The 27757-nt window shown below is 44.0% G+C and overlaps 1 protein-coding gene across 4 annotated transcripts in view; it reads left to right on the forward strand.

Annotated features, from left to right (window-relative positions):
* Positions 1 to 11725, forward strand: part of LOC110536435 (phospholipid-transporting ATPase ID) — a 34339-nt gene extending 22614 nt beyond the window's left edge. Inside the window, exons 16-26 of one of the 4 annotated variants that reach the window (XR_016484712.1) lie at positions 59 to 170; positions 852 to 957; positions 1245 to 1386; positions 2567 to 2750; positions 4293 to 4384; positions 4510 to 4641; positions 4838 to 4970; positions 5648 to 5893; positions 6240 to 6378; positions 6934 to 7064; positions 8633 to 10403. Coding sequence is in view for 2 of the 4 variants with exons in the window: in XM_090191218.1 (XP_090047344.1) it covers positions 59 to 170; positions 852 to 957; positions 1245 to 1386; positions 2567 to 2750; positions 4293 to 4384; positions 4510 to 4641; positions 4838 to 4921; positions 5648 to 5893; positions 6240 to 6378; positions 6934 to 7064; positions 8633 to 8959 (1695 nt within the window). In the remaining 2 variants the exon portion in view is untranslated. Of the gene's footprint in view, positions 1 to 58; positions 171 to 851; positions 1110 to 1244; positions 1387 to 2566; positions 2751 to 4292; positions 4385 to 4509; positions 4642 to 4837; positions 4971 to 5647; positions 5894 to 6239; positions 6379 to 6933; positions 7065 to 8632 lie in introns of all 4 variants that reach the window. The other 3 variants (XR_016484713.1, XM_090191218.1, XM_090191217.1) reach the window with 3 other exon arrangements.
* Positions 11726 to 27757: the final 16032 nt, after the last annotated feature.

Genomic DNA, 27757 nt, shown 5'->3' on the forward strand with positions numbered 1-27757 from the left:
GGTAGGAATGATTTAATTTATCTCGTGTGTGTGTGTGTGTGTGTGTGTGTGTGTGTAGTTGCTGGGGGCTACAGCCATAGAGGATAAGCTCCAGGATGGTGTGCCACAGACCATCGAGCAGCTCGCCAAAGCTGACATCAAGATTTGGGTGCTCACCGGCGACAAACAGGGTTAGTCAATCAATCAATCAATCAATCACTCAATCAAAGATCAGGGTTAGCCAATCAATCAATCAATCAAAGATACAGGGTTAGCCAATCAATCAATCAATCAATCAATCAACGATACAGGGTTAGCCAATCAATCAATCAATCAAAGATACAGGGTTAGTCCAATCAATCAATCAATCAATCAAAGAAACAGGGTTAGTCACCAAGGAACCTTATCTATCTAACCTTATCTCTAACCCTATCAATCTAACCTTACCTCTAACATTATCTATCTAACCTTATCTCTAACATGATCTAACCTTAACTGTCTAACATTATCTATCTAACCTTATCTCTAAAATGATCTAACATTACCTCTAACATTATCTAACACTATCTAACCTTATCTATCTAAACTTATCTCTAACATGATCTAACATTACCTCTAACATTATCTAACATTATCTAACCTTATCTATCTAAACTTACCTCTAATCTTAAATCTATCTCTAACCCTCTTTTCTGGTCTAACCATGGTTGCGTTCCAGGACGACTACATTGCAGTCACGCTATTCACACAATGTGAGATCTGGCAGGCAACTGCAATGTAGTCAGCCTGGAACATGAACAATATACATGTAACTCTGTCCTTGTCACTGTCTGTCTCCACCAATTACATTGTGTGTTGTTGTCATGTGACAGAGACGGCGGAGAACATTGGCTACTCGTGCAACATGCTGCGTGAGGAGATGAACGACATCTTCATCGTGTCGGCCAACAACCCGGATGATGTCAGACAGGAACTGAGGTCAGGGGAAGTGACATCATAACCACACCACCCTGCCCGCACTGACCCCAATACTAACACCCTGTGTGCAGGATTTACACCAACCCTGCACTGATACATCTTATTCAACTAATCATGGCCTGGAAGACTGATTAGTTGATTATTTGATTCAGGTGTGCTATAGCTGAATTGGAATAAAACCTGTCATTAATGTATCTCTCTATAACCAGAATCGCCCACCACATGTTGATAACATAGACAGTTATCAATAGTATGAGATGACAGGAATTGTTTTGGTGTTGAACCAGGAATGTATTGAGCACCATGAAACCAGGTGCAGAGGAGGAGGCCATCTTCTTGCCAGAGAGGACTCTGGGTAACAAGCCGAAGGTGGTCAGGGACGAGGAGGTAAACGGGGAGTACGGCCTGGTCATCAACGGACACAGTCTGGTGAGACACACAAAGACATGGTTTTACAGTACTGTTCCTCCTGGTATTTGCTAAGACATGGTTTTACAGTACTGTTCCTCCTGGTATTTACTGGGACAGTGGGTACAGTACTGTTCCACCCCTATTTACTGGAACACCTCTGTACTGTTCTGTTTCTCCTGGTATTTACTGGGACACCTCTGTACGGTTCTGTTTCTCCTGGTATTTACTGGGACAGCTCTGTATGGTTCTGTTCCTCCTGGTATTTACTGGGACAGCTCTGTATGGTTCTGTTCCTCCTGGTATTTACTGGGACACCTCTGTACGGTTCTGTTCCTCCTGGTATTTACTGGGACAGTGGGTACTTTCTGGTGCTTAAACTAATCCACAAAATTGTTAACTTTATTTAGAACAGTTTTTCTCAATCAAGGTCTCAGAGACCATTGGCTTTCCTTCCTCCTTTCCTATTCTATTTTATTCAAGTCAGGCCTACCCTCAAACCTCCTCTCTCTCCCCATCAGGCTTACCACCTAACCTCCTCTCTCTCCCCATCAGGCCTACCATCTAACCTCTACCCCATCAGGCCTACCATCTAACCTCCTCTCTCTCCCCATCAGGCCTACCATCTAACCTCCTCTCTCTCAAATCAAATCAAATGTATTTATATAGCCCTTCGTACATCAGCTGATATCTCAAGTGCTGTACAGAAACCCAGCCTAAAACAGCAAGCAATGCAGGTGTAGAAGCACGGTGGCTAGGAAAAACTCCCTAGAAAGGCCAAAACCTAGGAAGAAACCTAGAGAGGAACCAGGCTATGTGGGGTGGCCAGTCCTCTTCTGGCTGTGCCGGGTGGAGATTATAACAGAACATGGCCAAGATGTTCAAATGTTCATAAATGACCAGCATGGTTGAATAATAATAAGGCAGAACAGTTGAAACTGGAGCAGCAGCATGTCAGGTAGTCCTGGGGCATGGTCCTAGGGCTCAGGTCCTCCGAGAGAGAGAAAGAAAGAGAGAAGGAGAGAATTAGAGAACGCACACTTAGATTCACACAGGACACCGAATAGGACAGGAGAAGTACTCCAGATATAACAAACTGACCCTATCACCCCGACACAAACTACTGCAGCATAAATACTGGAGGCTGAGACAGGTAGGCCCCATCAGGCCTACCATCTAACATCCTCTCTCTCCCCATCAGGCCTATGCCCTGGAGCATAGCATGGAGCTGTTGTTCCTGCGTACAGCCTGTCTGTGTAAGACAGTGATCTGCTGTAGAGTGACACCACTACAGAAAGCCCAGGTGGTTGAGCTGGTCAAGAAATACAAACAGGCTGTCACTCTGGCCATAGGAGACGGGGCCAATGACGTCAGCATGATTAAAGGTACAAAGAAATTGATAATAAAAAGAATGTTATAAAAAGAAGATTGTGGGAGCGGTACTGTTAGATTTCAGTGCAACCTTTGATATTATTGACCATAACCTGTTGTTGAGTAAACGTATGTGTTTTGGCTTTTAAACATCTGCCATATCGTGGATTCAGAGCTATCTATCTAATAGAACTCAAAAAGCTTTCTTTAATGGAAGCTTCTCTAATGTCAAGTAAAGTGTGGTGTACCGCAAGGCAGCTCTCTAGGCCCTCTACCAATGACCTGCCACTGGCATTAAACAAAGCATGTGTGTCCATGTATGCTGATGATTCAACCATATACTGTACGCATCAGCAACCACAGCTAATGAAGTCACTAAAACCCTTTACACAGAGTTGCAGTCTGTTTTGGAATGGGTGGCCAGTAATAAACTGGTCCTGAACATCTCTAAAACTAAGAGCATTGTATTTTGTACAAATCATTCCCTAAGTTCTAGACCTCAGCTGAATCTGGTAATGAATGAATTCCTTGCTCGTACATTAGATTGTAAACTGTCAAAACATATAGATTTAATGGTTGTAAAGATGGGGAGAGAGGTGTTCGTCATAAAAAGATGCTCTGCTTTTTTGACACCACACTCAAAAAAGCAAGTTCTGCAGGCCCTAGTTTTTTCTAATCTTGATTATTAGCCAGTCGTGTGGTCCAGTGCTGCAAAGAAATACCTAGTTAAGCTGCAGCTGGCCCAGAACATAGCGGAACATCTTGTTCTTCATTGTAATCAGAGGGCTGATATTAATACTATACATGCCAGTCTCTCTTGGCTAAGAGTTGAGGGGAGACTGACTGCATCACTTCTTTTTTGTTTTACAAGAAACATTAATGCATTGAAAATTCCAAATGGTTTGCATAGTCAATTTACACACAGCTCTGACACCAGGGGTCTTTTCACAGTCCTCAAATTCAGAACAAATTTTCGAAAGTGTACAGTATTATATAGAGCCAATATTGCATGTAACTCTGTTCCATCTCCTATTGCTAAAATAAAAGGCAAACCTGGTTTCCGAAAACAGATAAAGCAACCCCTTACGGCACAACACCTCTCCCCTATTTGACCTAGACAGTGCATTGATTTTTTATATATATTTTTTGTCCTTGAGCTGTTCTTGTCTATTAATGCTCTATATTACGTCATGGTTCATGTTCTGTGTGGACCCCGGGAAGAGTCCCAAACAGCACCCTATTTCAATACCTAAGACATAGCCCCCTCTCTCTCTCTCTCCCTCCTCCCCTCTCTCTCTACCTCCCTCCTCCCCTCTCTCTACCTCCCTCCTTCCCCCTCTCTCCCTCCCTCCTTCCCCCTCTCTCCCTCCCCTCTCCCTCTCTCTCTCTCCTCCCCTCTCCCTCTCTCTCCTCCTCTCTCTCTCTCTCTCTCTCTCCCTACTCCTCTCTTTCCCCCTCCACTCCTCCCCCTCTCTCTCTCCCTCCATCCTTCCCCCTCTCTCTCTCCCTCCTCCTCCTCTCTCTCACCCTCCACTCCTCCTCCTCTCTCTCTCCAGCTGCTCATATAGGTGTAGGTATAAGCGGTCAGGAAGGGATGCAGGCGGTTCTGTCCTCAGACTACTCCTTCGCTCAGTTCCGCTTTCTCGAGGTAAGAGCGCCACACACCAGGGAACTTTCACCTTATTTTATTCATAATTTTTATTATTTGTTTTTATTGTTTGAATTTAGTTGTTTTACTGTAAAATGTGGAGCCATTTAAAATGTTATCTACAGCGCCTCCTCCTGGTCCACGGCCGCTGGTCCTACCTGAGGATGTGTAAATTCCTGCGCTACTTCTTCTACAAGAACTTCACCTTTACCTTCGTTCACTTCTGGTACGCCTTCTTCTGCGGCTTCTCAGCACAGGTAAGAGGGAGAGGGGAGAGAGAGACCCTCTCATGGTTTTTATTTCTATAATTCTATCCAAACCTTCACCCAATTCAACTCCTGCAGTATATACATATTGATTGTACAGTCTATACCTATTGATTGTACAGTATAAACATATTTCCTTAACAACTATTCAGTGTTCACATCATTTTTCATGTCTCATGTCTTCCAGACGGTCTATGATGAGTGGTTCATCACTCTGTATAACCTGGTCTACACAGCACTTCCTGTACTGGGCATGAGTCTGTTTGACCAGGTAAGAGAACACAGCACTTCCTGTACTGGGCATGAGTCTGTTTGACCAGGTAAAAGAACACAGCATTACCTATATTAACTCTACCTACATGTACATGCTACCTCAACTAACCGGTGCCCCCCCACATTGACTCTGTACCGGTACCCCCTGTATATAGCCTCCACATTGACTCTGTACCGGTAACCCCTGTACAAAGCCTCCACATTGACTCTGTACCGGTACCCCCTGTATATAGCCTCCACATTGACTCTGTACCGGCTCCCCCCTGTATATAGCCTCCACATTGACTCTGTACCGGTACCCCCTGTATATAGCCTCCACATTGACTCTGTACCGTAATACCCTGTATATAGCCTCCACATTGACTCTGTACCGTAATACCCTGTATATAGCCTCCACATTGACTCTGTAGCATAATACCCTGTATATAGCCTCCACATTGACTCTGTACCGCAATACCCTGTATATATTATTTTTTACTGCTCCTCTTTAATTACTTGTTACTTTTATCTCTTATTCTTATCCAGATTTTTTTTAAACTGCACTGTCGGTTAAGGGCTTGTAAGTAAGCATTTCACTGTAAGGTCTACAGTGTCTACACCTGTTGTATTCGGCGCAGATGACTAATACAATTTGATTTGATTTGACTAGGCATGAGTCTGTTTAACCAGGTAAGAAAACACAGCATTACCAGTGTATCTATCTCTGTCTCCCTCTGGTGTCCAGGATGTGAATGACATGTGGAGTTTCCAGCACCCCAGTCTGTATGTTCCAGGCCAGCTGAATCAGTACTTCAGTAAGACAGCCTTCTTTAAGTGCGCGCTCCACAGTGTCTACAGCTCTGTAGTGCTGTTCTTCATCCCCTACGCTGCCATGTACGACACGGTCCGAGACGACGGGCGAGACATTGCTGACTACCAGTCCTTCGCCCTGCTGGCCCAGACCTGTCTGGTCATCACCGTCTGTATACAGGTACAGTACAACACAGTCAACGACTGGAAACATACATCAAGGTAGAATCTCTGAACTTTGAGTGTACAGTCTATACCAGACGAGCTAAATTACTTCTATGCTCGCTTCGAGGCAAGCAACACTGAGTCATGTATGAGAGCATCAGCTGTTCCGGACGACTGTGTGAGTTCATTTATGTAAACTGCCTGTACCTGGCCTGACTGAATAGCCAACGGTCTGTCCATGGGCAGTTGTTTGTCCGCCTCAGGTGTTTATTCATCAGTTATATATTCTCATGTGTTTATTTCCTGTATCTTGCAAGAGGACGGTCCTAACCCCCCCCCCCCCCCTCTCCCTCTCCCTGTAGCTGTGTCTGGACATGTCCTACTGGACAGCGGTCAACCAGTTCTTTGTGTGGGGGAGTCTGGCCATGTACTTTGTTGTCACCTTCAGCATGTACAGTAATGGCACGCATATCACCTTCCCTGCATCCTTCCCCTTCATCGGTGAGCCATCACAACACTACACCACACTACACTACAACCCTACACAACCACACTACACTACACAACCTTACCCTACTACACTAACCTACCCTACACAACACTACACAACCCTACCCTACTACACTACACTACAACCCTACCCTACTACACTACACTATAACCCTACCCTACTACACTACACTACAACCCTACACAACCACACTACACTACACAACCCTACCCTACTACACTACACAACACTACGCTACAACCCTACCCTACACTACTACACTACACTATAACACTACAACCCTACACTTTTAAAAAAACATTTACATTTAACCTATATTTAACTAGGCACGTCAGTTAAGAGCAAATTCTTACTTACAATGACAGAAAATAATATAAGTCATTGTACACAACACTACTCGTCATGAAACACTATCTTGACCCGAGACAAATTCTAGCTCCTAGCCCCTAGCCCCTATCTCCTAGCCCATAGAGCTGAAGGAGGAAGACATGAGTAAGCAGTGTGGTTTACGTTCATGTTAAAGGTGTGTGTCTCCCCTGCATCAGGCACAGCCAGGAACTCCCTGAACCAGCCCAACGTGTGGCTGACCATCCTGCTTACCTCCATCCTCTGTGTACTTCCTGTGGTTGCCTACCGCTTCCTGTTGATACAACTCCGCCCCACCATCAACGACAAGGTGGGAACACTGACCAACCACATGCTGTCTTCTAGGAACCACTGACCAATCACACTCTGGTTTTGGGGATTCAAAGTATGAAAAATGACGGTTGCTTCTAAACTGATAAAGTTTGATCATAAAGTTACTGGTCCCCTCCCCTGTGTCAAACACTTGGATTCACGGGATAGGGTGACATCACCCTAACTCTTTCATTTGAATACACCAATGGTATCATGATATTCTCTTACCTCATTTAAATAAGTACCACCTTGTAACCAACATCGGAGCAGGTCTGTTTGCAGAGAGGCGTGGTTTGCATAGCTGGATAGCTACTCTACTGGTGCCAACATTTGACTGTAGGGTGTCAGCCAATATAATTATGGCAAAAAAAAGAGTTACTGTATATGTTTCCCCTTTCATCTGTGTCTGGTGTTAGCTAGTTACTGGCTAGCTAGGACTTCATCTGTGTCTGGTGTTCGCTAGTTAGGTCTTCATCTGTGTCTGGTGTTAGCTAGTTACTGGCTAGCTAGGTCTTCATCTGTGTCTGGTGTTCGCTAGTTACTGGCTAGCTAGGACTTCATCTGTGTCTGGTGTTCGCTAGTTAGGTCTTCATCTGTGTCTGGTGTTAGCTAGTTACTGGCTAGCTAGGTCTTCATCTGTGTCTGGTGTTCGCTAGTTACTGGCTAGCTAGGTCTTCATCTGTGTCTGGTGTTCGCTAGTTATTGGAACGAAAGAGGGGTACGGGTCGTTCAGGTCAACACATCCGTCAGTGCTGCTGTGAATCGCATCACAAGAGACATATACAACACGTGTCATCATTTATTTATGAGGTTAAATGGCTCTGTATGGCTCTACATGGCTCTGTACTAGGTCCTCTTTAATGTCCCACTACTGGTGTCCCCCAGGGCTCTGTACTTGGTTTATTATTTTTTTTAACCTTTATTTAACTAGGCAAGTCAGTTAAGAACAAACTCTTATTTTCAATGATGGCCTAGGAACAGTGGGTTAACTGCCTGTTCAGGGGCAGAATGGCAGATTTTTACCTTGTCAGCTCGGGGATTTGAACCCTTTCGGCTGCTAGTCCAACCTTTCGGCTGCTAGTCCAACCCTCTAACCACTAGGCTACCCTGCCGCCCCATTGCGATTTCAATGTTGTTTGAGTTGCTCTTGTTAATCACCACAATTTGCTTGATGTTTTTTTTTTTACTGCAACACTACTCATTGCATCCAGGTTTCTTGACGTAGGCGTTTCAAAGAGCTGTCAGTCAAGGCGAGCTCATGAATGTAAACTCCCCGCCCACTTGTCCTGTCTTTTCAAACTTCTTATTATTTAGCATTTCTATCCAAAACAAATATTAGGGGGATATTTTAGTCACTCAAAAGGGTATTTGACATGGGAATCAGAAAGACAATTGGGGACCTTTTAAGGGTTGTATTCCCTGGTATTGTTGTTTTTGTTCGCCTGTATTCCTTATTATTTTTACTTTGCCTTTTTTTTAAATAGAAAGAACAATCATTACTGACCTACAAAACATTCTAATCTTAAACTCTGCTCTCCTGTCTGACTCCCCTCCCTTCCCTACCAGGTGATGTTCAAGGTGAGACAGGCCAAGGCCACGCCCCCTCTCCCAGCACGACGAGCCAGGATGCGGCGTACCAGCTCCCGCCGCTCCGGATACGCCTTCTCGCACGCACAGGGCTACGGGGACCTGGTGACGTCCAACCATTTCCTGCGCCGTCCCGCCATCACGCGCTCCACCGCTTTCACCCCTCTGGGGCGCACCACCGGGTTCAGCCCCATGGGCCGCTCGGCAGGATACAGCCCCACAGGGAACGCTCTGAACTCCAGACCACAGGAGGTAGAGGTGACATCACTACAGATGTACCGGATGGTGCGAGACTCCGCCTTCTGAAGAACTGCACAGTGCGAGATCCCGCCTTCTGAAGAACTGCACAGTGCGAGACCCCGCCTTCTGAAGAACTGCACAGTGCGAGACCCCTCCTCCTGAGGGAAGAGAGGAAAAGGATGTGGAGGAGTTGTTGTTTACAGAGGACCAAATCAGTGGATGTGATATGTAAAAAATATATATTCTAAACATTGACACATACTGTAACTGTACACACACAAATCTCTATGACGACTGACTTGTCGAAGCGTTCCAAAGACAGGCCCTCGTATTTGATTGGTCGCATTCTCTTCCCCCCCCCCCCCCCCCCCCCCCCTGCTTCATTGCCATCATTGGCCTTGTGTTCCATCAGGACTGTTGTCATGGGGAAACAAACCTCTCCTGTTCCAATCAATGGCCTTGTGTTCCATCAGGACTGTTGTCATGGGGAAACAAACCTCTCCTGTTCCAATCAATGGCCTTGTGTTCCATCAGGACTGTTGTCATGGGGAAACAAACCTCTCCTGTTCCAATCATTGGCCTTGTGTTCCATCAGGACTGTTGTCATGGGGAAACAAACCTCTCCTGTTCCAATCAATGGCCTTGTGTTCCATCAGGACTGTTGTCATGGGGAAACATACTTCTACAGGTCAACTGTATGATATATTGTCTGTCAACTGAGGATAAACTATTACACTATACTACAGTATGACTCAGTGCTGTGACACCATAGGATCGTATACTACACTGTGACTCTGCACTCAGTGCTGTGACACCATAGGATCGTATGACTCTGTACTCAGTGCTGTGACATCATAGGATCGTATGACTCTGTACTCAGTGCTGTGACACCATAGGATCGTATGACTCTGTACTCAGTGCTGTGACACCATAGGATCGTATGACTCTGTACTCAGTGCTGTGACACCATAGGAACATTAAGACATTAAAACATTAAGAACACCATAAAAATATTGAGTCACACCATCCCCCCCACCCATGTTGACTCCATTGCTTCCCACAGTTGTGTCAAATTGGCTGGATGTCCTTTTGTTGGTGGACCATTCTTGATACACATGGGGAAATGTTGAGCATGAAAAACCCAGCAGCGTTGCAGTTCTTGACATAAACAGATGCACCTGGCACATACTACCATACCCTGTTCAAAGACACTTAAATATTTTGTCTTGCCCAATCACCCTTTGAAAGACACACATACACAATCTGTCTCAATTGTCTCAAGGCTTTAAACTCCTTATTTAACCTGTCTCTTCCCTTTCATCTACACTGATTGAAGAGGATTTAACAAGTGACATCAATAAGGGATCATAGCTTTCACCTGGATTCACCTGGTCAGTCTGTGTCATGGAAATAGCAGGTGTTCTTAATGTTTTGTCCACTCAGTGTATACTACAGTATGACTTTGTACTGTGACGCCATAGGAAGGCACTAAACCAAAGACCAGACCAAACCTCTCAGAGTTGTGGGCTTTATTCCTTCTTCTATCCTCACCAGCAACAAGCCCTCTCTTCTCCCACTGTGATAATACCAGTATACAATCACACAGGTGTAGAGATGTACTGTACACTCCAACACTAACCACGGAGGGAGTTGGTAGGATGTATACCTTTCCTGTCTCTGGTCCACACTCCATTCCAGTTGGTGGCGGTAATGCACCTTAATGTTGGTTGCCAACCGTCATACAAAATCCACAGAAGAAGATTGTGGGAGGTAAGATGAAGGCTATGACCAGCAAAATCCTGATTGCATGGACAAGTGATTTGCCCTTTAAACCATGGAATGTATTTGTTTGTATATATATATAGATATATATCTATATATATATACACATTTAGCTGAAAAACTAACTATGGACTTGATCCAGTGATGTTAGACATTTTTAAATTTTTTATAGAGGAAATAGAAGATCTAGCTTCTGTTCAGTGTTGTTCATCCAAGGGCTGAATAAGTTTTCATCCTGAATGGGATAGTGAAATGGTTAGCATGCTATCCATTATCCTGTGGACCACCTCATCCTGAATGAGATAGTATCATGGTTAGCACGCTAGCCGTTAGCCTGTGGAGCGGCTATATCTCAATGGGAGAGTGACATGGTTAGCATGCTAGCCGTTAGCCTGTGGAGCAGCTATATCTCAATGGGAGAGTGACATGGTTAGCATGCTAGCCGTTAGCCTGTGGAGCAGCTATATCTCAATGGGAGAGTGACATGGTTGGCATGCTAGCCGTTAGCCTGTGGAGCGGCTATTTCTCAATGGGCGAGTGACATGGTTGGCATGCTAGCCGTTAGCCTGTTTAGCGGCTGTACTTGATGTCGGTGCTATAGTAAAGTGTTACCCCAGTGGGCATACACTGGTTGAATCAACATTGTGTCAATGTCAATTGTCAACATATTGTGACGTGGAATCTACGTAGAAAACACATATCGGAGTGGATTTGGAATATGTCCCCAACTAGTACTGTTTTCATCTAATTTCAACCATTGAAATTAGGGTAACTTAACCTTACTTAACCTGACTAACAGGTTGTTTCCTTAATCTAATAATCATCATCACTTTATATTTAGAACTAGCGTAAAAAATTGCACGTAGATATGTAAAACATTTGTTATCCTATAGACTATATATTGGGTGGTTTAAATTGTTTAATTTCATATTTGATTAGACATATTTGACCTGGTTTCAATGTTGATAGTTAAATGGTATATTTTAATCAACATCATTGTTTTAATGCAATGCCATCAACCTAAATAAAAGCGGTATATTGAAATAAAAAGTGAAGCCACAGTCCAACAATTATTGCCTGAACAGTGACTCCTACTGGTATACGAGGGGTACTACACTTCAGTGAGAACAAGTCTAGCTTCCAGGGAACTATGTACCTCTATGTACCCTGCTTCGTTTTGGAAACCAGCTGTGTTCGTTTCAACTGAACTATCACGTCAACACATGTATACATTGATCAGCTTGCATACTCATTCGTGTAGACTACCTAAATAACATTGAAAAGTTGAAAGTAACTTTTTCTGACACAATCTGTATGTTTACATTTGAGTAATTTAACAGACTCTCTTATCCAGAGCAATTTACAGCAGTGAGTGCACACATTTTTGTGCATGTACAGTTGCATTCGGGAAAGTATTCAGACCCCTTGACTTTTTCCACATTTTGTTACGTCAAAGCCTTGTTCTAAACTTGATAAAATCAATGTTTTTCCTCATCAATCTACACAAAATACCATGTAATGACAAAGAGGAAAAACGTATTTTTAAATGTTTGCAAATGTATAAAAAATAAAGCTTTTGAAATGGTTTCATTGCTGTGATACTAGCTTGTGACCAGGTTGACACGGTACGAGAGATGGGACATAACCATTGAGTGCATGTACAGTTTAGCAGCATCTGTTGATCAAAGCACAAAACCCTTGTAGTTTTGATCTGATCATAGCTTATTTACAGTATGCTTGATCTGGCTATGTGGTGTAAAGGCACCGTATGGAGAGTGTGATGCAATTGCGGAGCATCCGAAGCATTGCAGAGGCCAAACTGAGCTCCGTATTAGGGTCTGCATGGTAAATCCGATTTTAGAAGTGACCTTACAGCATTTGCTGCGATGTGACCTCCGCAGAAGCCAGAACATTCGTACTTCTTGAGCATCGAGGAGCTGTCATACACATCCAATAAATTAATTGATTACTCATAATACCCATAATACCTAGCTGTCAAACAGTGAAATGGTTCCAATTGTTTTTCCACCATTCATTTTTCCCATAGGGGATTTTAGAAACACTTAACATAATTTATTTGAACCTTTATTTAAGTCAAGAACAAATTCTTATTTTCAATGACGGCCTAGGAACAGTGGGTTAACTGCCTGTTCAGGGGCAGAACGACAGATTTGTACCTTGTCTGCTCGGGGGTTTGAACTTGCAACCTCCCGGTTACGAGTCCACCGCTCTAACCACTAGGCTACCCTGCCGGGCTGGCGTGATGTACTGATAACCATGTAAATCTCTCTCTCGACCGTATTTACCCCACAAAAATGAAATGCTAATTAGCTGCTAATGTGGCTATCATAAAGAACTACATGATGATCAAGACAGGACGGCCAAATCAAGACAAAGGTAATAATCTCTGGATTAACTATCTAATGTTAGCTAAATGTAGTAATGAATACAGTTATTTTTCTGTGAACAGCCTAAAAGAAAAGCTTTTATAATTTCTCTGATCATTCAGCAAGTTTCTCCTACCAGCATCCAGCCAATATCATTGTAAATAGACTTAGTTGTCATTTCAAAAAGAGATAGACATCTGAAATACATTTTTTGATTAAATGCATCAATGATGCAATTTTTTTCCCATTATGAGGCCAGTGTCTGAATTAATTTGTTGTGGCAGAGAAGAGAAAGTAGAGCCCTTCAGGGATTTGAAAGTTTCCAGAATTTAGCCGGGTTCCCATTACAATCTGAAAGAGCGGTTACATAATAATCAGATTTAGCCTTTCTGCCTCCCGATTGGCGCAGCGGTATAAGGCACTGCATTGCAGTGCTTGAGGGATCATTACAGATCTGGGTTTGATCTCAGGCTGTATTCAGACGGCCGCGACCGGGAGACCCATGAGGTGGCGCACAATTGGCCCAGCGTTGTCTGGGTTAGGGGATGTTTTTTTCGGCCTGCCCTGTATTTCCTTGCCCCATGGCGCTCTAGCAACCGCTTGTGACGGGCTGGGTGTAAGCACCCTGACTTCGGTCTCCATTTGGATGGTGTTTCCTCCCACACATTGGTGGGGCTGGCTTCCAGGTGAAGCGAGCGGTGTGGCTTGACAGGGTCGTGTTTCGTAGGACGCATGGCTCTCGACCTTCGCCTCTCCCGAGTCCGTATGGGAGTTGCAGCGATGGGACAAGACTGTAACTACCAATTGGATAACATGAAAAAGGGGGTAAAAAAGTACCAAAAAACAAACAAAAGATTTTGCCTTTTTGATTTGTTTTACACAATTTTACCTCAGTTGCTTATTATTAAAAGCTTGCTAGTCCTGGCCTAAGCCTGTGTTCCTGGCCTTGTCCCAAGCATAATCTCTTTTATGAATGACTTCTGATAATTCCGGAGTGTACCAGGCATTCGATCTACCTTTAAACCTTAATTTATTGAAGGGAGCGTGTAAACGAGGCTCAAAGCCTAATCGGGTTCAGCGATAGCTGAAATACCAGCAAGGTCACTAAAATAAAGATAATGTATAAAAAAGCCTGTTCACTGAAGTTTTTAAAGTTCCTCTTTGTGATGACACAAGGCTTAGAATTTTTGTATTCTCACATCTGTAACACAAACAGCTGGGCAATGTCACTCATGTTTTTATGAATTATTACTAATCTATTTATTACAATAAGATCAATTAGAGTTTGAAATATCTCTAGGGTTAGGGTTAGGGTTATAACCCTCAATTTTAATATCAGAGTCCAGAATGTCCTAGGAGATCCAAGTTCCAGTCAAGTTAGGCCGTGTAGACTTAGTCACCAGTTGGGTTAGATTGTCTGAAGCCTGCATTTTCCAATCATAATTGAAGTCACCCAGGATAATAACTTCTGATTCAGTAATAGAAGACAAACTAGTTAACTCCTCGAGTGCACAAAGGTTAGCAGAGGGAGGATGGTAGACCCCTGTAAAAGTTATGAATACATTTTCCCCTGCACAAAGGCTTAAAGATAGTAGCAAAAAATAATTGTCAAGGAAAATGGATTTCAGTAAAGAGAGAGAAATAATTGTAAATACAAATTGCCAGTCCAACACCTCTACCCTGTCTGTCAGCTCTTAACACATGATATCCCTCAATATTAATATCGGAGGCCTAGAATGTCCCCAGAGATCCAAGTTCCAGTCACCACCAGAATGTCCAGATTTGTCTTTACAGCCCAGATCTTGATGTAATCCAGTTTAGTAAGTATGTTCCTAATGTTCAGATGCATCAACACAAGTCCTTTACGATTTTTAAAGTCACATTGAAACTCCAACTCAAACAAGCTACATTCAGGATGGAAGGTCTGGGTAAGATGGGCAGGGAGGATGAGATGGGAGGGGAGAGGTGACTTCACCAGGGTGGGGTCTCTGCAGGGCAGCCCTGGCCAGTCAGTCAGAGAGTGGCAAAACGGTGTTGAGGCAGTGGCACGAAGACCAGGCTGAGGAGTAGAAAAGGTCTTAGATTGGGACCTGTACAGGATATGGTGCAATGTCTCAATTAGCTTACTCTGGACATCCAACTCAGACATAGATTCCTCAATAAGCTGACAGTTTCCACATTGGAAATTTGGCCGGCCAACATTACCCCGGAACTGTGCAAAATAGGTGCCGCACCTACATGGAGTGAAACATTCACCATAGTCATTGAAGGTGGTAGCCGCCAATCTGGAAAACGTCAGTGTCCCCCCGTATGGCGGAGAGTGGTAGCCGCCAATCTGGAAAACGTCAGTGTCCCCCCGTATGGCGGAGAGTGGTAGATGCCATATTGGAAAACGTCAGTGTCCCCCGTATGGCGGAGAGTGGGAGATGCCATTTTGGAAAACGTCAGTTTCCCCTCATTCGTGTAGACTACCTAAATAATATTGAAAAGTTGGAAGTAACTCTTTCTGACACAATCTGTATGTTTACATTTGAGTAATTTAACAGACTCTCTTATGTAGAGCAACTTACAGCAGTGGGTGCACGCATTTTTGTGCATGTACAGTGCATTCAAAAAATAAAATTTAATTAATAGTTTTTCCCCCCTCGTCAATCTACACACAATACCCTATAATGACATCACAATACCCCATAATGACAACACAAAACCATAGTGCTTAGTGGTGGGGATGATGCAAGGTTTCCTCCAGACGTGACGCTTGGCATTCAGGCTAAAGAGTTCTATCTTGGTTTCATCAGACCAGAAAATCTTGTTTCTGATGGTTTGAGAGTCCTTTAGGTGGCTTTAGGTCCTTCTCCCCCAATTACTCGCTTTGGCCAGGCGGCCAGCTCTAGGAAGAGAGAAAGAGGAAGGGAAGTGCTGCTAAGGTACACAATAGTAGGTTTTGGTAGACAGAAGCTCCCAGCTAGCACAGTGGATCTGGGACGATTCCTGCTGAGAGTCAGACTCAGCCGACGTCATGTGGCCCCAGTCTGGACCGCCTTAGGTAGTATTACTTATGGCTAGGATGCGGGGATTGAGCTCGAGCCGATTCCGGTGTGAGTTATCTGTCCCAAATGTATTACTTAGGGTTCGGGCCGATTGGGGCTACTCTCTGGCAGATGATTACATGAGCTGCTTTATATAACATTTATTTCTTTATTTACTTATTTTCTCATTGTTTCTGTGATCAAAAAATACAATTAACAGGTCAATTCAATTATTTAATTAAGAGTCGTCTTTAAGTAGTATTTTGATACTTTCTGCAAGGCAATAGATAAGCATTAAAAACGTTGTGGATGGAACCTCCCGAGTGGCACAGTGTTTAAGACACGGCATCACAGTGTAAACTGCATTGCAGCAGATGCTAGTTCGCTACCCATGCAGGCAGCGACCAGGAGACCCATGAGGCGACGCACAATTGGTCTAGCGTCGTCCAAACTATGGGAAGGGTTTGACCGGCTGGGGATGTCCTTGTCCCATCGCGCTGTAGCGACTCCTGTAATTTTTTGGGGTGGATAGATATAATGTAGTTTGTATAATTTGTATGCATAAAATGTATAATAGTAATGTTTTAAAATGTCGGTAGACGGAAACGACCCGATGTACTTGGGCCGATTCTGGTCAGTCATTCATTTTGATTCCGGGCTGAGCGATTCAATTAGTTCCGGCCCCCAGGAAGAGGGCCGCTTCTGGGCTGATTCCTCATTGCTAGCTGGGTACTAAGGTACACAACAGTAGGTTTTAGTAGACAGAAGGTGCTAAGGTACACAACAGTAGGTTTTGGTAGACAGAAGGTGCTAAGGTACACAACAGTAGGTTTTGGTAGACAGAAGGTGCTAAAGTACACAACAGTAGGTTTTGGTAGACAGAAGGTACTAAGGTACACAACAGTAGGTTTTGGTAGACAGAAGGTGCTAAAATACACAACAGTAGGTTTTGGTAGACAGAAGGTGCTAAGGTACACAACAGTAGGTTTTGGTAGACCGAAGGTGCTAAAGTACACAACAGTAGGTTTTGGTAGACAGAAGGTGCTAAAGTACACAACAGTAGGTTTTGGTAGACAGAAGGTGCTAAGGTACACAACAGTAGGTTTTGGTAGACAGAAGGTACTAAGGTACACAACAGTAGGTTTTGGTAGACAGACTCTTTGGTAATAGAAGTAAATTAGTCATCAAAAACAAAGGCACTCTTCACATAATTCATTAAAATGCCTTCATTTGTATGGCATGTTCAAGGGAAACGTTTCGGCTGCACGGCCTTTGTCAGGGAGTACAAAGATATGATAATACAATGTCCTCTTCTGAACAGCTTTTTCTAATCAACCCTGACTTGAAGAGGGAGTGGTTACAGAATTCATTGGACAATAATTAGTAAACAATGCTATACACATTAACAAGTGAACTACTGTAGATATGTCATCAAAAATGCATCTCAAGGCTAGAAGCATCAGAAGCCCTAGAAAGGTTGTTGTAACCTTGAATATGATCGGGCAAAGTGCTAAGAATAGGAGGTACATCTCTTTTATAGTCCACTAGATAACAGCAAACATAGACCACAATGGTCTAAACAAAGCTGAGTGCAATAGAGCAATATGTCCACTAGATGACAGCAATGGGACCTCTCACGACCCTACAGGAAAGGTGAGAAATCCATATCTTCATTTAAACCAGGGTACTTAGTGGCCTGTAGTTTTAAATCCCTATCTTCATTTAAACCAGGGTACTTGGTGGCCTGTCGCTCGTAAATCCCAAAACTTTCTCTTTGGTTTCGCTCTTGAAGGCCTCTGCCTCTAATTGAGGCCGGAACATAATTGAGTACCTGTATGGCTTACTTGTGTTCCGCTAAGGGGTCTTGAAGGCGTCTCTTTGTCCGTCCAATGTAGAACACCTTGCACTGTGGACATTCCAATCTATAAATGACATGAGTGGTTTTACAGTTAATGAAATGCTTGACGTAATACTCCATTCAGGAACTGAGAGCTGTATCCCCGATTCAAGAAGCGATTATCCAATTCAGAAGATTTAGTTTGTTTCCTGATCGCAAATTCTGAAGATTCTTTGGAATTGCCCATACGGAATGTTCTCTTTTAGCCTTTTGGGGTGGAAGCTGTCTGCCCTCAGAATGTTATTCCCATCTGTAGGCTTCCTAAAGATTGACAAGTGCAAACAACCTACTTCTGTAAATAAGGTATTTCTGTGTTTATTCTATTTTATAAATTTGCTAAAATTCCTCAAAAACAGTTTTTGTTTTGCCATTACGGGGTATTGTGTGAAGTTTGATTCAAAATAATAATAATTTAATCAATTTTAGAACAAGGCTGTAATGTAACAAAATGTGGAAAAAGTCAAGAGGTCTGAGTACTTTCCGAAGGCACTGTACATGACAACTTTCTTCACAACAGCTCTGCTCTGCTCCGTGAAGCGCATGAAGAATGAGTACCCTGACTTCTGCACAGGCCACATTGCCGTAAATGCTGTATGGCCACTGCAGACATCAGATTGACCATAAAATCAGCTCTGAGTTATAATTGAGTCGCAATAAGTTTTTGGGGGGTTTAGTAACATTTTCTTTCCAAAGTCCAAAGCAGCGGTTGTTAGATCACGGGATATCCCAAAGATTTGATATTGGGCTTGGCCACTGATGGTGTCACGTTCGTTATAAAGATCGGACCAAGGCGCAGCGTGGCATTAATGGTGTCACGTTCGTTATAAAGATCGGACCAAGGCGCAGCGTGGCATTAATGGTGTCACGTTCGTTATAAAGATCGGACCAAGGCGCAGCGTGGCATTAATGGTGTCACGTTCGTTATAAAGATCGGACCAAGGCGCAGCGTGGCATTAATGGTGTCACGTTCGTTATAAAGATCGGACCAAGGCGCAGCGTGGCATTAATGGTGTCACGTTCGTTATAAAGATCGGACCAAGGCGCAGCGTGGCATTAATGGTGTCACGTTCGTTATAAAGATCGGACCAAGGCGCAGCGTGGCAGCCTTTCTCTTCACCGCCGCAGTGAGGTGAAGTCATCCTTGGCCTCCCGTGGCTCCAACTCAAATCCATTTGTATTGGTCACGTACACATATTTAGCAGATGTTATTGCGGGTGTAGCGAATTGCTTGGGTTCCTAGCTCCAACAGTGCAGAGGTGTCTAACAATTCACAACAACACACACAAATCTAAAAGTTAAAGAATGGAATATAAATATCAGATTGAGCAATGTCGGAGTGGTCAAAACAATCTTGAGGCATCCAGTGGTCCAATGTTTTTTCAGAATGAGTATTGCAGTACTACAATGTGTTGGTAGAACTTAGGTAGCATTTTCCTCAAATTTGCTTTGTTAAAATCCCGAGCTAAAATAAATGTGGCCTCAGGATATGTAGTTTCCAGTTTGCAAGTCCAGTGTAGTTCTTTGAGGGGCGTCGTGGTATCGGCTTGATGGAGAATATGCACAACTGTGACTATAACCAAAGAGAATTCTCTTGGGAGGTAATACGGTCGGCATTCTAGGTCAGAAGAACAAAAAGGATTTGAGTTTCTGTATTTTATCACAATCACACCATGAGTAGTTAATCAGGAAACATACACCCCCGCCTTTCTTCTTCTTTGAGAGTTCTTTATTCCTGCCCACATGATGTACTGAGAACCCATCTAGTTGAATGGACAGGAACAGTATATCCCAAGAGAGCCTTGTTTCCGTGAAGCAGAGTATGTTATAATTCCTGATGTCTTTCTGGAAGGAGATCCTCGCCATGAGCTTGTTTACTTTATTATCCAGACTGACAAGCGGTGGATGGTGTGCACGCCTCCTGAGTCGGAGTAGAAGTCCACTCTGACTACCTCTTCTCTGCCGGCGGTGTGTTGGAGCAGCCTCTGGAATAAGTTCAATTGCCCTGGTGGGTTACGAACAAAGGATCCAATTCGAGAAAGTCGTATTCCTGGTGAGTTACCACCACTCTGATATCCCAAAGTTTTTTCCGGCTGTAAGAAATAACACAACAAAAATGTCTGGGCTAATAAATTAAGAAATAACACACAAAAAATGTAAATATTGCAAAGTTGCTCAGGAGCTAGAAGCAGAGCTACCATATCTGTCAGTGCCGTCTTATTCTTCTCCATAATCCCACCATCTCCTAGTCAGAGAGGAGGATTACCGCCTGGGGACCAGGATGTCAGAGGACCTGCTTTCCCGCACGGGATAGTGACCTTGATTTGACTCTATCACGCTGCAAGATCTGTTATCAATCATCCAATCATCCAAAAGTACAAAGAGGAGAGAAATTACTGTAGATCTGATCTGACAGATACAACTACTGTTTGGTGTTTATGATGTCATAAACAGCCAACTGGTTGATCAGAACCAATCAGAGCCTTCTATTCGGAATTTTCACAGAATTCTGACCAATATTACATCATTCTCTACATGTGGATCCACTGAAAAGACCGACAGGAAATTACAAAATGAAGCGCAGGACCCAATTTACCGATACAATTTATATTTTTTTGTTAAAGGTAGACATAAAGACAGAATATAATCAACAGTAACAACATATGAACAAAAAGACAAAAACAATATTTCATTGGTTATATTAACACATATTCATTAATGAAGGTTATATTGTTTATAGCATAGAAATAAAGATGACTTTGAACAGCCTGTCGATCATCACTGTGGTCTAACAGGGTCATGTTTGCCACCCGGCTCACATTTCCACCCTGTGACATTATACAGACTTATACAGTGTAGATGTTAAGGTTTATCACCCACAGTTGCTCACTCCCCCTCATATAACCCATACTAGTTGTATTGTACCAAACTACTGCTGCCACCTTAACCAGAAACACAGTTTATTGTGAGACAGATGTAGCCTTATAAACACAGGGTCGCTACTCACTACAGTTCATTTTTGCGTGGCTGATTTGAATATTTCACTTGAAAGCCACAGTTTTCACAAACGGTTCACATACAGTGTATCATACTATTAATGTATATATAATTGTACATATTTGATGCTAAATATATTACACCAGAGTTAGGGTTGAGGGCCTTCCTCAAGTAGAGGCATCTGGCCACTTCTTCAGCTTTCGTTCCTTGAATTTGTTTGTTCTGGGAACATCAAGCAGATTATTTGAGAATGTAGCGTAGATATCTTGTCAAAATCAAGGTTGTCAAGGGTGATCAATCTATCTTCCATCTCAGGACTAGTGCTGCTCCTACTATCTTCCACCTCAGGACGGGTGGTGCTGCTCCTACTATCTTCCACCTCAGGACGGGTGGTGCTGCTCCTACTATCTTCCACCTCAGAACGGGTGGTGCTGCTCCTACTATCTTCCACCTCAGGACGGGTGGTGCTGCTGCTTGCCCCCGTCTCCTTCCTGTGTGGTGGGGGTTGTCGAGGTTGGCCCGTCGCCTCCCTGTGTGGCGGGGGTTGTCGAGGTTGGCCCGTCTCCTCCCTGTGTGGTGGGGGTTGGAGGGGCTGGCCCGTCTCTTCCCTGTGTGGCGGGGGTTGTCGAGGTTGGCCCATCTCCTCCCTGTGTGGCGGGGGTTGGAGGGGCTGGCCCGTCTCCTCCCTGTGTGGTGGGGTTTGGAGGGGCTGGCCCGTCTCCTCCCTGTGTGGTGGGGTTTGTCGAGGTTGGCCCGTCTCCTCCCTGTGTGGTGGGGTTTGGAGGGGCTGGCCCGTCTCCTCCCTGTGTGGTGGGGTTTGGAGGGGCTGGCCCGTCTCCTCCCTGTGTGGCGGGGGTTGTCGAGGTTGGCCCGTCTCCTCCCTGTGTGGTGGGGGTTGGAGGGGCTGGCCCGTCTCCTCCCTGTGTGGCGGGGGTTGGAGGGGCTGGCCCGTCTCCTCCCTGTGTGGTGGGGTTTGGAGGGGCTGGCCCGTCTCCTCCCTGTGTGGTGGGGTTTGTCGAGGTTGGCCCGTCTCCTCCCTGTGTGGTGGGGTTTGGAGGGGCTGGCCCGTCTCCTCCCTGTGTGGTGGGGTTTGGAGGGGCTGGCCCGTCTCCTCCCTGTGTGGCGGGGGTTGTCGAGGTTGGCCCGTCTCCTCCCTGTGTGGTGGGGGTTGGAGGGGCTGGCCCGTCTCTTCCCTGTGTGGCGGGGGTTGTCGAGGTTGGCCCATCTCCTCCCTGTGTGGCGGGGGTTGTCGAGGTTGGCCCGTCTCCTCCCTGTGTGGTGGGGGTTGGAGGGGCTGGCCCGTCTCCTCCCTGTGTGGTGGGGGTTGTAGAGGTTGGCCCGTCTCCTCCCTGTGTGGTGGGGGTTGTAGAGGTTGGCCCGTCTCCTCCCTGTGTGGCGGGGGTTGTAGAGGCTGCAGTCGAAGAGGGCTGTAGTAGTTCTCTGATTTTAAGAACTACACGCTCCTTAGCTGTTCTCTTTAAGTATTTTTCAATAGCAATGTCTATGTCTTCCAAAATACTCTCCTCATAAAGCATCATGTGATACATTTTGATTGTACTGCAATCGTTAATGTTCTGGCACCTTGTACATTTTCTGCGTATAACAGAACAGATATCCCTCCAATGTATTGCAGTCGGAATAGAAGTCACAACAAGCAGAACCAGAACCAGAACCAATCCAATAACCTGAAACAAAATGTGTTTTCATGTTAAAGGTAATCTAATATATTTAGACCAAACTATACCCTGGTTTCTACCCGCCTCAATACTCTAGTCTCCACCCCCCCCCCTCCCCCCCTCAATATTCTGGTGTCCATAAACCCCCCCTCAATATTCTGGTGTCCATAAACCCCCCCTCCCAATACTCTGGTTCCCCCCCTCAATATTCTGGTCTCCACACCCCCTCAATACTCTGATCCCCACCCCCCGCTTTCCTCAATACTCTGGTGTCCATAAACCCCCCCCCCCTCAATACTCTAGTCTCCACCCCCCCCCCCTCAATATTCTGGTGTCCATAAACCCCCCCTCCCAATACTCTGGTTCCCCCCCTCAATACTCTGATCCCCACCCCCCGCCTTCCTCAATACTCTGGTGTCCATAACCCCCCCCCCCTCCCAATACTCTGGTTCCCCCCTCAATAATCTGATCTTCACACCCCCTCAATACTCTGGCTGTTTTTCTCAGTTGTTCGATCAGACTGTTAAATGCTGTCTTGAAGTGCTCCATGTTTAACCTTATTATAACCTATTAGTATCAGAGTTTCTACAGCGTCTCCTGACTACCCTCCTATCTATTTTCCTCTCCCCAGATGAATAGAGTGATGATTTTAGTTCCTGGTACACCTCTATTAGTCTGGTTACACCTCTGCTAAACACGCCTCAGTTGCAGCGGCATCCTGTTGTTTAACAGTCTATTGTTTTGTCTCCCAAGATGGGACAGATACAAAGCAAATGTTAGAGTGTACACCTTGCACTTTACTGACAAACAAATTGTTCAATAAGAAAAGTAGGCCTTTAATTTCAGAGTGACTTTTCAAAATGAACAGCATAAACATGTTCAAAATCTGGTCTCAATACAGCAAGTTTGAAAGTGTTCATTTGAACACTCGTCCAGTGTTAATATAGGGCCACTCTTATTTCAACACTCGTCCAGTGTTAATATAGGGCCACTCTTATTTCAACACTCGTCCAGTGTTAATATAGGGCCACTCTTATTTCAACACTCATCCAGTGTTAATATAGGGCCACTCTTATTTCAACACTCGTCCAGTGTTAATATAGGGCCACTCTTATTTCAACACTCATCCAGTGTAAATATAGGGCCACTCTTATTTCAACACTCGTCCAGTGTTAATATAGGGCCACTCTTATTTCAACACTCGTCCAGTGTTAATATAGGGCCACTCTTATTTCAACACTCGTCCAGTGTTAATATAGGGCCACTCTTATTTCAACACTCGTCCAGTGTTAATATAGGGCCACTCTTATTTCAACACTCGTCCAGTGTTAATATAGGGCCACTCTTATTTCAACACTCGTCCAGTGTTAATATAGGGCCACTCTTATTTTAACACTTTTTGTAGTTTAATATTGAAACACTCTGAGTGTTAACACTTCTCTAGGATAGGGGGCAGCATTTTCACGTTTGGGTGAAAAGCATACCCAAATTCAACTGCCATCTACTCATCCCCAGAAGATAACATATGGATATTATTTGTGGATTTGTATAGAATACACTTTGACGTTTCTAAAACTGTTTTACTGCATCACAGCTCATCAGAATGAAATCAGTGCATCACACCGCATCAGAATGAAATCAGTGCATCACAGCACATCAGAATGCAATCAGTGCATCACAGCGCATCAGAATGCAATCAGTGCATCACAGCTCATCAGAATGAAATCAGTGCATCACAGCGCATCAGAATGCAATCAGTGCATCACAGCTCATCAGAATGAAATCAGTGCATCACAGCGCATCCCAATGAAATCAGTGCATCCCATGTGCATCAGAATGAAATCAATGCATCACAGGCGCATCAGAATGAAATCAGTGCATCACAGGTGCATCAGAATGAAATCAGTGCATCACAGGTGCATCAGAATGAAATCAGTGCATCACAGGTGCATCAGAATGAAATCAGTGCATCACAGCTCATCAGAATGAAATCAGTGCATCACAGGTGCATCAGAATGAAATCAGTGCATCACAGGTGCATCAGAATGAAATCAGTGCATCACAGGTGCATCAGAATGAAATCAGTGCATCACAGGTGCATCAGAATGAAATCAGTGCATCACAGGTGCATCAGAATGATATCAGTGCATCACAGGTGCATCAGAATGATATCAGTGCATCACAGGTGCATCAGAATGAAATCAGTGCATCACAGGCAGCTCAGTACACGTACTATATGAGAACAAGAGTATTTGCAAAGTTGCTATTTAACACAAGTGTAAGTCCTCCTAAGACTAGGTATGCAAATGTCTTGACAAAGTTGACAATAATCTGACTATTACTTAATCATGTCAAACAAAGGAACAACGTAAAGGCTCTCCTCACCACCGCAAGCACTTTGAAGGACAGAATTTCAGATAAACTTTTACAACAACTTTGTCATCAGCACAGACAAACACAGTGAATCCTTGGTAATGTTCACTGAAATTATCAGTACGGAACTTGTCCAGCAATAGGTATACAATATTGTCAACCATAAAATACTGGTATTTCATGCTCCATCTTACTGCTGTCACGTCCTGATCTGTTTCACCTGTCCTTATAATTGTCTCGACCCCCGTTGCTGATTTTCCCCAGTGTATTTATCCCTGTGTTTCCTGTCTCTCTGTGCCAGTTCGTCCTGTATGTTTCCAAGTCAACCAGCGGTTTCCCCGGTCTCCTGCTTTTTGCTTTTCTCCTTTTTCTTGTCCTCCCGGTTTTGACCCCTGTTTCTGGACTCTGTACCCCCCTGCCTGAACATTCTGCATGTCTTGACCACAAGCCTGTCTGCCACTCTGTACCTCCTGGACTCTGAACTGGTTTTGACCTTTTGCCTGTCCACAACCATTCTCTTGCCTACCTTTTTGGATGAATAAACATTGTAAGACTCCAATCATTTACCTCCTGTGTCTGCATCTGTGTCTCGGCTTTTGTCACGATAACTGCAAACGAACAGTCCCTCTCTGTACTCCGTGTCAACCATCTTAACCCAGCTGGTAGAGTAATGGCTTTTTGCATAGTTACCTGAAGTGACGCTGCCAACTCCTCACCACCAGTAAAACTACTCAGGGAAAATGCTTTCATACTCAGTATGTAGCCATGGTGATGTCTCCCAGTGATGACCTATAGCAAATTGTTGTTTTTTTGGCAAGGGACTTAGTAATGTTCTTGAAGTTTGAGGGTGTTCTTAAAGAATTTGTGCTTTGCCTCAAACCCCCACATACAGTTGAAGTCGGAAGTTTACATACACCTTAGCCAAATTTTCACAATTCCTGACATTTAATCCTAGTAAAAATTCCTGTCTTAGGTCAGTTAAGATGACCACTTTATTTTAAGAATGTGAAATGTAGAATAATAGTAGAGAGTGATTTATTTCAGCTTTTTTTTTTTTTATCACATTCCCAGTGGGTCAGAAGTTTACATACACTCAATTAGTATTTGGTAGCATTGCCTTTAAATTGTTTAACTTGGGTCAAAGGTTTCGGGTAGCCTTCCACAAGCTTCCCAAAATAAATTGGGAGAATTGGCCCATTCCTCCTGATAGAGCTGGTGTAACTAAGTCAGGTTTGTAGGCCTCCATGCACACACTTGTTCAGTTCTGCCCACAAATATTCTATAGGATTGAGGTCAGGGCTTTGTGCTGGCCACTCTAAAACCTTGACTTTGTTGTCCTTAAGTCATTTTGTCACAACTTTGGAAGTATGCTTGGGGTCATTGTCCATTTGGAAGATCCTTTAACCTCCTGACTGATGTCTCAAAATGACGCTTCAATATATCCACATAATTTTCCCGCCTCATGAAGCCATCTATTTTGTGAAGTGAACCAGTCCTCCCTGGGGCAAAGCACCCTCACAGCATGATGCTGCCACCCCTGTGCTTCACAGTTGCGGTGGTGTTCTTCGGCTTGCAAGCCTCCCCCTTTTTCCTCCAAACGTAACTATGGTCATAAAGGCCAAACAGTTCTATTTTTGTTTCATCAGACCAGAGGACATTTCTCCTAAATGTACAATCTTTGTCCCCATGTGCAGTTGTAAACTGTAGTCTGGCTTTTTTTATGGCGGTTTTGGAGCAGTGTCTTCTTCCTTGCTGAGCGACCTTTCAGGTTATGTCAATATAGGACTCGTTTTACTGTGGATATAGATACTTTGTACCTGTTTCCTCCAGCATCTTGACAAGGTCCTTTGCTGTTGTTCTGGGATTAACTTGCACTTTTCGCACCAAAGTACGTTCATCTCTAGGAGACAGAACGTGTCTCCTTCTTGAGTGGTATGATGGCTGCGTGGTCCCATGGTGTTTATACTTGCGTACTATTGTTTGTACAGACGAACGTGGTACCTTCAGGCGTTTGAAAATTGCTCCCAAGGATGAACCAGACTTGTGGAGGTCCACAATTGTTTTTCTGAGGTCTTGGCTGATTTCTATGGATTTTCCCATGATGTCAAGCAAAGAGGCACTGCATTTGAAGGTAGGCCTTGAAATACATCCACAGGTACACCTCCAATTGACTCCAATGAGCCATGACATACTTTTCTGGAATTTTCCAAGCTGGGTTTCATGAAGTGATATTTAGGTATTATGTTTTCATGTGGGTACAATTGTTTAAAAAGTGTGCAATGTTCAATTATCCAATGCTTCAGATACATAGTCATGCCCTGGCTAAGAAAAGCAACAAATAAAACAATGTTGATTATTTGCAGTAAGATGACCAGCAAATTCCAGTTGTCATTTCCCGGTGGAACAAAATCACCCAAAATCAAGGGAACGTTTCTCACAAGAAACAGAGTTTGAATAGAATTAAGTGCTACGTTATTTCCACTGTCCTCTCGGTTGACTTTAGTTTTGCACTCCAAGTACACATAGTCAAACGAGTAGACTCTAGAGAGAAGCGGACATTTTCAAAAAATACAATTTTCAGAGACATATTCAAACAACAATTTGAACTCAAACTGAGCCACCCCTTCAAGAATGTCATGCATTATGTCCACAGAAAAATCACTACACACGTTTGAAGTGCTGCAAACTGTTTAGGTTCGAATTTTTCTTTACACCATGCAAATCAA

The sequence above is a fragment of the Oncorhynchus mykiss genome, chromosome 11 (genome assembly GCF_057628025.1).
Source record: "Oncorhynchus mykiss isolate SJ-2025 chromosome 11, ASM5762802v1, whole genome shotgun sequence".
Lineage (NCBI taxonomy): Eukaryota > Metazoa > Chordata > Actinopteri > Salmoniformes > Salmonidae > Oncorhynchus > Oncorhynchus mykiss.